Source organism: Diplotaxodon limnothrissa, linkage group LG14 (assembly GCF_057381915.1).
Source record: "Diplotaxodon limnothrissa isolate DT_005_m linkage group LG14, D_limnothrissa_male_GT1.1, whole genome shotgun sequence".
In the NCBI taxonomy this organism is placed as follows: domain Eukaryota; kingdom Metazoa; phylum Chordata; class Actinopteri; order Cichliformes; family Cichlidae; genus Diplotaxodon; species Diplotaxodon limnothrissa.
Genome location: NC_140609.1, coordinates 37,627,520 through 37,637,628, shown reverse-complemented (window position 1 = coordinate 37,637,628; position 10,109 = coordinate 37,627,520). Strand labels below are relative to the sequence as shown.

At 38.0% G+C, this 10,109-nt stretch overlaps 1 protein-coding gene across 1 annotated transcript; it reads right to left on the bottom strand.

Annotated features, from left to right (window-relative positions):
- Positions 1-1,162: 1,162 nt before the first annotated feature.
- LOC146619377 (queuine/queuosine transporter SLC35F2-like) lies at positions 1,163-8,622 on the bottom strand. Its single transcript, XM_085371037.1, has 8 exons — positions 8,525-8,622; positions 6,784-6,959; positions 6,168-6,295; positions 5,478-5,637; positions 4,308-4,464; positions 4,172-4,224; positions 3,218-3,372; positions 1,163-1,411 (listed from the first exon to the last, which is right to left on the bottom strand). The coding sequence occupies exons 1-8, from the start codon at positions 8,587-8,589 to the stop codon at positions 1,163-1,165; spliced, it is 1,143 nt and encodes a 380-aa protein (XP_085227163.1). The 5' UTR covers positions 8,590-8,622.
- Positions 8,623-10,109: the final 1,487 nt, after the last annotated feature.

The window sequence follows — 10,109 nt, the reverse complement described above, 5'->3', positions numbered from 1 at the left end:
TCCTGTATTGACTAAATGTTGTGCACCTACAGACTGCCCCACACTCCCCTCTAGCGGTGGCCCTTGTGCAACTTCACAATCTGACTTTTGATTAATAAATTCCTTTAAAGGATGTGGAGCAAGTCTATGTAGATCCTTATAAATAAAACAGGCATACTTATTTTTTTTTAAATTATGAAAACTCAGAAACATGTTTTTCCAGAATTTTTCAGGGATAAAATAGCAATGAGTTTTTATCAAAAAGTTTAAGTTTTTTTTGTAATTTCAACTATTTATAACCACATAGTGAAACAATACTCAATATATGATAAAAGTCTTGAACTGTAGACACATCCTCTCTGCATTGATGGTCTGGAACAGTCTGATTTGCTTGAAACTCTGAAGGTTAAATTTTACAAGCCGGATAACTTTTTAGAATCATGTTTAGATGTTAAAGTCGGGTCCAAAGTGAGCACAGCATATTTATACTAATTTACAGCATCAAGCTCCTCCCCTTGAATCCTTGACTCCTCTCCTTGCCTCCTCTGATTTTGTATTAGTCCCTCCCACCAGAGATGAGGAGGAGAGGGGAAACATCCATCCAAAGGTGTCCTTTCTTAAACCGATCTCAGTAAAATTTGACATTTGATACACTTCATCATAGTTTTGTTAACGGGTTTACGATCTCAGGTGTGACACTGCAATGTGTCATATTTAGGAACCCTTTTAATTTAAGGATATCACACATTTTCTTGAATTACACACACAGAAATTGTGGAGGGTAGAAAATGTAATAATCTTAACTGAAACATCATCATAACAGATAAAAAGCACTCCCTGTGTGCAGGGCCTCTTTTATAAAAAAAAAAGAAGAAGACATTATCAGGAAAGACTCACCTGTGCACCTCTGATTATCACTCCTCCTGCAGCTTCACGATACATGTTAGGATTTGAGACAGCCTTCAGTATGGCTCAGTGAAACACAATGTGTTTAAAGAGGTAAATGCTGAAATTTAAATCACTCTTTTCTTTTGCATTTGCACTTTTATTTATCTTTTTTTTACATGAACTTCTGTATTGTGTGTTTTTACATGTACCATATGTGTTATATAAGAAGCAAAACTCAATAAATAACTGGTTAAAAATACATATACGACATGTTTGGAGACTGTAAACCAGCTGATCACATTCTAGTGCCGAGCTCTGTACTGCCGTAGCTCTGCTCTGGCCCTGAAGTGCTCCTCTTCCTCCTGTCTTCAGTCGGCTGCAGCTCTTGAGCATCCACAGGGTTTTCAGAGCAGCCTTCCTCGCAGGTAGCAGCAGGTGAAGACGAGGGGCTGGAGTCTGTGGCAGCGGTGGGAGTCGGAACAGCGTTGAAGGCGACAAAGCCAATGAGGATGACCACCAGCGAAACAATGTAGAGGCCGGAGAACTGAGCAGGAGCAGAAAGTGAATGTTCAAATTGCATTAAAAAAAGGAGTGCAGAAGGAAAACCAGTTCATTGGGTTCAAGTTATGAATGACATTTTACCTGAGCTGGGGTTTGGCCCAACTGCACACAGTATTCTTTTCCAATGACCAGCAGGGGGCGAGTCTGGATCCGAAACAACTTTTTATTTGACTTGGATTTCTGATCCTGAATGTGCAATATGATGTCCGTGTAAAGTCTGACACTGGACATCTGTGTTCACATTTATGAGTTTCTCTGTTTAACGTTTAATTGCAGGATTTAACTTCATGGTAAATAATAAGAACAGGTCTTTTTGGTAAATGAGACTTTAAGTCTCACCTGTATAAATAAAGGTTAAATTAAAGAAAAAACAATATGGGAGTTTAGATGTTGACACAAAGAATGTAATTATGCTTATTAATGAGAAAATGTGAGTGTTTTATTAGGAGAATACAGTGCCACCTCTCATCTGGAACTGACTCATTTAAATTCACTGGCAGGTCAAAAGAGACATTCATATTCAACACATGCACAAACTGCATACATGCATGGAGCTCTGCATGAGAACACACAGCACAGAGTTACATTTTAACTTTTATCATTATTATTCATTAACACTTCTGAGCGTGCATAACACTCAGCAGGTCATTATGACCCAAAGACGGGGTGGGAAGAGATAATCAGTGTTTATATGTGTGTGTGCTGGAAATAAGTCCTGTCATTAACTGACATTAAAGATTCTCATCTGACCCTGACTAGAAAACACATTAAAGTTCTGTTGAAAGGCAAATAAATCATTTTTGTATCTATTCAAAGTTTCACACTCTAAAGATTAAAAATCTAATGTGTGTTCAGTATTCCTGTTGTCTCTGTGTTATTAGCAATTTTGAGGACGTGCACATCCCCAGGTGTGTAACTTCACACCACTGTCAATGCAGCCTGCACAGGTATGAATGCTGGAAATGGCACTGACCACTTGCGTGTACAGTGCTCTAGACTCTTAATTGGATTCACTGCAGAAGCACAATTCAAGCATCATCTCAAAAGAGAACGTGGCAAACTAGCAACAAAGTAACAACTTGATGTTTCAGTGAGCCTTAATTGGCTGTGAGAGGAACTACAGTCGTTTCACTTTGTTTTGGCTTTATTTTTTTAGCCCCTGTTGGTTGCGTACCATTTCAGTGAAACATGTTGTTCAATCCAGAAACTACAGAAAATCTTGTGTTTTCTCATTTGAATGTTCTAAGCCTCTGTTCATACACCTACATACCTTACCCAGAGTTGACTGATTGCCGTTCATTGTGTTTTCTCAGTGTCTGTGCTGCTGACAAAGAAAGTATCCACGTCATGTGCAGTTAAGTCTTGTCAGAGCCTGTCTTCCATGGTAGGAAAAATGCATAACTTAGGGTAAAGGTAAAGATCATAATCAGTCCTCCTGTTGCATGATGCTGGTGCTGGATGTTCAGAGGGAAGACTTGAAGACTGATTAAACTGATAAAACTTCAGCTCCTGCTGATGGTGGGCTTTTTCCAATAACATAAATTGTGAAATTGTTCCCTCTAATGAGAAGGAATCACATACTGGAATACACTGGATAGATCCTGTAGTCATGACCTTGTAGGATCAACACATTGACAGACGATGTGATGCTTTTTACTAAGATTAAAATTGTTTTTTACAGTCCAACAGTGGGGAGGGTGTTAAAGTGCAGGTCAAGTTTCCTCTTGAGGCGGTTTGAAGGAAAGGACTGTCAGATATATAAAGTAAGAATAACTGAGTGTGCACTCACGTTGTAGTGGAAGAGGAAGATCCCACAGAAGAGGCCGAAGAGGTCAGCGGTGAGCAGGGAGAGGTTGACGGAGGTGGCGCTGCTTAGCTTTATCACTATAGGCATGAAGCTGTACAGAGCATACATACACAGTGCATAGGCAGCGAACAGCAGTCCTGAGAAGAGACATGACCACTGTTAGTTAATTTAAGTATTAAAGAAAACTCAAACATGAAAGAAAAAATCTCTTTATTTCTCAGGTCGACTTCTCCAACATGGTGATCAAAAGTGTCTAATAAAACCTCTAAATTAGTCATCTTTATACACTCAAAGATAAGTTACTGAAATAATGAATATGAGGGGTGATGCTGTGGCTTTGTGATTTTTAGAAAATGTTTTTTCAAACTTTCACTGAGAAAATGTGACAAACGAGACAAGAACTGTGTTTCTGTGAATGTGGGTTAGATTATTTCTGCCCCTTTGTCATGGTCCCTGCTGTGAACATCAGATTTTAGTTGCCTGTAATTTCATTTTCTTCTCATTTCTTTTCTTTTTTTGTTACTTTTTGCCCTCCTTGAAGAATTATTGACCTTGTGTCTCCTTTCTTGTGCTTTTATGTTTTGAATTATTTTTTTAAGTTAGTTTTGTCGCATTAGTTGGTTGTGACACATTGGTTTTCCTACCAGCTTTGTTCTTTTCTTCTGGCTTTTATTAATAAAGTTTGTTATTTTTTTCACTGTGAAAATCTCAGTGTGCATAACCTTATGTTCTCATAGTTTAAAGCATTAGTTATTCTGACACATATTGTGTTTATTCAGGTCCCAAAGAGTATACACTTAGGAGTATTTGTGTTGACTGTACCATAGCTCCTTTAAATATTTATAGTTTCATAATGTGTTAACATGCGTAACCATCTGGAGGCTTCGGCAGTCCTGTTTTGTCTTCAAAATGTTCCTGATTCAGATCAGTACTCACCGACTTCCCAGCTCCACTGGATGGCAGGAATTTCATTATGCTCCAGGATCACCCTGAGTAAAAATAAAAACAGAAACATCAGATAAACCACAAAGTCCACTGAGTCCTAAAACTGATGCCAGTCACACACACTTACATCTGTATGGTGCTGATGATTGTGCCAAAAAGGCCGACCATGCCCAGGAACTCCACCCTGCTCAGGTTCTTCACGGTGTACTCCTGACACACGTTAGACACCGCATACAGCGAAGCACTGAGGAGCACCAGACCATCACCCAACAAGATGTTTGAGGCTGAGGAGAGAACAACAAGATCATCGCTAAGGTTCAACATCATCAGACGAACGCTAATGTTGCCTCAGTGTTGGTTTCCCTGCATGTCATGCACAGGCTGGAAAACGCTTTTATCCCAGATTAGAGACCAAAAAGTCAGCAAAAGGTTGGAAAAGTGGTAGCAATGGGATGTATTGTTGGTTTTATAACCATAGAGAAAGTTTTTTTTATTTCTTATATGTTTTGCATTGATTTTTTCCATCGCTAAGTGTAAAACATGTATTTGGTTTATACTTTTTTGTCTATTACCTGGTTAGGTTTAGGCACTTACACTACTTGGTTTGTGTTACATGTTGGAAAACACTGTGGTTTGGATGAAAAACACACCTTCACGACCGTATCTAAACTTTTTTCTGTAATAGAAGGTCTCAGGAGTTGAAAATATAAAACTGACACAGGTCTTTATATCTAAAAATTACCTGATATGTGAAGGATTTTTTCTTTAGTCGTTCACTTAAATCCAAAACATCACATGTGTCATAATTTAGGATTCATATAAAGGTTAAGGTCACTTCCTGTTTTATTTTGCACTTCCTGGCCTCTTTACCATGTTTTCAGTTTTACTTCTTTTGTAATTATCACCTGTTTCCAATTAGCCACCTATGACCTGTGTAGCTCTTTCTATTTTCCAGATTGTCTTTGAACTCATCATAGTCAGTTTTCCAGCTTTCCAAGTGTTCCTTGTATTTTTCCATAAACAGAATAAAAGCTTATGATGAAGTCTCGAGTGTTTTCAGTGTAACCATCTTGGTGTTGTTCTGTGTCTTGTAGAGGTGGGTGGATTGATCCAAATAGTGATAGATACCAACACTGATAGTGATATCAGATCAATACTCACGTGTTAGGATTCGTCTCTGTTCTCTAAGTTAAGTTTTTTTTTCACTGGTGTCCTGCATGGACTTGATTTATTAAACAATTTATAGTCTTCCATCAGGGATTTGATTAGTGAGTAAACTCTTTGGAGAATTCCTTACTGGAGCCCTGGTCTCGTCCAGCCAGCAGGTCGGCTCCCACCATGGCCCCCACTCCGAGCAGACAGATGCAGACGGCGACAGAGTGGATCAGCCTGTAGCGAGCCTTCAGAATCCACCAGCTCAGACCCATCAGGACCGGGATCACGAAGCAGTCCAGCAGCTGGAGGCAGAAATGATAGCTGTGCAATAACGTGTGCGATGGATCAATTAATTTGTTTTGAACTAATTTTAATGACCACTAATTCACTCTGATTTTTTCTTTTACATAATAATTAGTTAAAATGACAAAACACCTTTCAGTTTCAACCTCAAGACAACTCATTAATTTAACACAGTTTAGTGGGCTACATACTGAAGTGAACTGAACACCAATGCCAGCTGGTATTGATACGATCGATTCTTTGGATCAAACCCCACACTTCTAGTTTTTGTGGTGCCTTTTGGAGCAAATTGATGGAATTATTTGATTTGTATTATTTACCGTGTGGAACATCCAAAACGCTTCTGATCCAGCTGTGACTTTTGAGTTACAATTTACTGACATGTGTTTCCATTTTAGGAAAGATTGATAGTGATCGATTGATACGATTGAGCATATTATGTTACATTATGTACTGAAGGAGTGGTTGCACCCTTAGTAATCTTGGCACTTTCATAACACACTGAAATAAATTTTGAAAGTCTACTCACCTGTATGCTGGTGATGGTGGTGTATTGGTACGCTTTAACCACAGTGTAGTTTGCTTCCACGTCCACCAGCCCGAGCAGCAAGTACTTCCACCATCGTCTCTTCAAAATCTGTAAAAAATTGCCATCCCCTGCATTTTAAAGGGGAGCACCCCTGAACTTCAGTACTGATGTGTTTGTTTCTGCAACAAGCCTGAGGACACTCTGCCTCACTGCAAAGCAAAATATATTTGCATATTTACAAAAAAAATCCAAGACAAAATCTCACAAATTTCTGAAAAGGACAGTCCTAAACTTAGAAGAACAAATCAACAAATTTACAAAGAAAATTTTAGATTTTTAGTCAGAGAACCACCTCGCTTTACTTTTCTAGTCCGTTTGCAAAGGGCAACACAAAACAATATTTCTATCATCACAATTACTTTACACATTCTGTTACTCACAATACAACACCCAGTTTGGAAAAACCTGCCTCTGAATATCCCAGTAAAGACTGATCAAGTGTTCTGTGTATTTATGTGTAATATGGCATATAAAGATTTAATTTTACTGCCATGAAGTGTTGCTATGCATGTCATAAATTTCAGCATTAATCTCAGGTGTTCAGCACGGGTGTCACCTGTTCTGCAGAGCAGCATGGTGGTGTAGGTGACAGTCAGCAGGAGGTAGTTCAGGAAACTCTGCAGCATGGGCGTGTTCACGTGAAAGTTTGAGGCCAGGAACTGGGAGGTGATAGCTGTGCCACAGATGAGGCCCACCAGCCCCTGACCCATAGCCAACGTCTTGGCCAGCTGCCTGAGAGAGAGATGAGCAGCGGATCTTTAACAACAGGCACAACAGGCAGCTTTGCTTTTTGAAGTCACTGTAAGCAGATTTAAGAGAAACCTCCTCCCTGCCTGGCAGATGATGCTGTTCAACATGTATATACAAAGTGTTTTTCACTTTTCTAAAGAGTTTGTGAGCAAAGCTTGCTTTACACAAGGTGTTTGGTTGATGAGGTTTCTACATGGACTTTTCCCAGTATAACTAACACAACTCACTTTATGTTCCACATAAGAGTTTGGTATCAATCATATCTCCTGTTGTAAACTGCCACATTATTCCTTTAAAGGCAAGTTTTTTTATGTTTTATAATTTGATGTTAAAAATGTATTTGACAAAAAAATGTAAGTACAAAAGAAAATTAGTTGTAGTCAACAATTTAACCTATGACTCTTTAAAATAAAATAGTAGAAATGTAAAGATGTGTGCTGAAACACTGGAAATAAAGTTTAAAATAGATGATATTTAAATATTCATAAATGCTGCGAATAACATTTTTAGAAAAGTCTTCATTATCCAGCCTGCAGCCCACTGCAACCGTGGTGTCACAGGTCCACAAATATGGAGGCAAATGAAACACAACTTTAGCAAAAACACAAATTAAAATCAATAAATAAATTGAAAATGGCTGCTCTCTTAAGTTTTCCTACTGCAGACCATCCATGCCACATTAGGGTTTGGGTTAACTCTGACATGGCACATACACGCACAGTAAAAGACTAAATAAGTTTAGAAATGTTATTTAAAAAATAATCTGCTGTACTGAATGCTGCAGGATCTTAAAATATTTGTTTGTTTTTAAAATGTTGAGTTAAGACTTGTCATTTAGGTTTAGCATTTAGGTTTATGCCCCTCTGCAGAGGGGTACCGGCTTACAACAGTGACCTGGCTGTACACAGCAGTGGCCCAACCACAGACAATGGTTTGAAAACTGCTTGTGCATAACTAATGAAGTCGAGCTAAAGAATAACTTCTTTTTATCTTTCAGCCTCAATCTGTCATTTGCATTTAGTTTGAAAAAAATGTTGGACTTTGGTTTATTTTGCCCTTTTGAAAATTGTTCAAGCATTGGCCCTTTGGTGAGGCTGTTGTTCACAGCTAATATTTACAGATGTCTCCTACATGAAGGCAAATCATAAAGTTGTCTGTTCAAAGCTTGACTGCAGCGATATCTGTGAAAACATTCACCTGATTTGGAATGTTTTAATTAATTTCATGTGAAATTTATATGTGAGACGCTGTAAATAAAATATCAGAATCTGTGAGATCTGCATATGTTTAGGGACTACAAGCATCCATCAGTCTATGTAAACCGAGCTGCACACCTGAAGGACTTAGTTTCTAGATAATATGATCTTAAATGGCCCCTCAAAAAACTGCTATAAAAATGTTTACTCGGCCTCCGTGCCATTCAGCAGCTTTTTCATTTAAAAAAACCCAACTTTTGATTCACTTGAAAGTCTAAATAAAACACAAGTAACTGAACCACTTTGAATCAGACTGCTGGTCTCCCCCTCTCGCCTCCTCTGTTCACTCACCAGGTGAAAACCTGTTTGGGGTTGAATTCTCGGATCCACAGCAGGATTCTGCTCCTTTCGTTCATTTCGCTGGCGTTTCTGGACGAATCCTCGGACCGTTTAGCAACCGTGTCGTCTCACCAGTGATGGAGGAGTGAGTCCTCTCTTTAAGCTTTTAGCTCCTCCACCTTCACGGTATCAGAGCTGAATGATTAACAGCCTCAGAGGGCAAAGATTACTACTTCACTTATCTGTTTGTGTGTGTGCGCCAAAGACTAAAAGATAAGAACCGATGATGAAGGATATATATTTTTAAAGTCATCACTGGGATTCTTTTCACCACTGATGAGATGAAAAAGTCCTTTATCCTTGTTTTTTGTATGCAAATGTCCATGGTGAAGAATATAGTTTAATCATGACATAGATTGTTACTTAAATCTAAGTTAATATTTCCCCACTTTAGACAATTGTGATTTACTGCTTTTAATATTAAGATAGAATTTTAAAAACGTATAAAACTGAAATTATTAAACACATTTAAAAATATATATATTAACCACGACATCTTAACCTCTATGGTTAAAAGTCTTGGGGCACTTTTCAGTCTAATAAGGTTTGGGAACATAACATGATTATTTTATTTGTAAAATTTGACAGAGATATCCTGAAGTGCATGTGCAGGTTTAACACCTGCAATCCAGAACAGGCAGATAGCCCATGGCAAAACAAGCCTTCAGGGATATTTGGATAGTCTGTAGCCTTTTTACCCAAATACTCTCTCCATTGAACAGATTTCTGTGTGGATGAACAGTTGGTAGCTTTCAAGGGCAGGTGCAGTTTCAGCAACACATCCCTGCTAAACCGGCCAAGTGTGGCATAAAGATCTGTTGTAAATGTGATGCCAAAACTCCCTTTTTACACAAAAATGATTGAAAACTGTGAGCATGTGAATGTTTGTAATGAAAGCTGATCTCATAGTAAAAAAAATGGTTTGCATATGAATCCAGATCATCCAGTAAAGCACTAGAAATTGTTTCTTTGTTCAGATACAGAAATCACTGCAATAAATAATATTTACTTTAAACCTCTCCACCCGTCAGCTGCAGGAAAAGCAAAAGAATCTCAACAGGGCTGAAAGACTATTTGTGAGTGAACATTCATCCCCACCATCCCAAATAACAGCAAATAAAAAAAGAAACTCTACATCATACAACACATGTACAACATACCATCATATAAACAATACATAACAATTAAATTTCAGATTAAGAATAAAACTCAATGTCAGTTTGGAACAAGATTTAAAATGAGATATAAAAAGCATTCTCCAATATTCAGCATAAGACAGTATAGCATATAAATATTTACCACCTCTAAACTATTTCAATAAAAGGTTATTAATACAATGTCACCCTAAAATAATAATCCTAATCCTTTTCAAAGTCTTTCCAAAAAGTTATACAGCAACCACAAAAGAGATGAGTCAACATTATTATTATTGTTGTTGTTGTTGTTGTTGTTATAAGTCCATGTTATTACACAATTTTATTGTTGCACTTGTTAGGACTAATTGTGACACGTGATCCACGAGAACAAGCCCTCCGCC

What these genes read in the sequence shown, in the direction of transcription:
- LOC146619377 (XM_085371037.1), bottom strand. Translation starts at nt 8,589, where the DNA reads ATGAACGAAAGGAGCAGAATCCTGCTGTGGATCCGAGAATTCAACCCC. An exon ending in CATGCTGCTCTGCAGAACAG is followed by an intron (nt 6,296 to 6,783) that starts GTGACACCCGTG and finishes TTTAAAATGCAG; the next exon opens with GGGATGGCAATTTTTTACAG. An exon ending in TGGACGAGACCAGGGCTCCA is followed by an intron (nt 4,465 to 5,477) that starts GTAAGGAATTCT and finishes TTCTCTCCTCAG; the next exon opens with CCTCAAACATCTTGTTGGGT.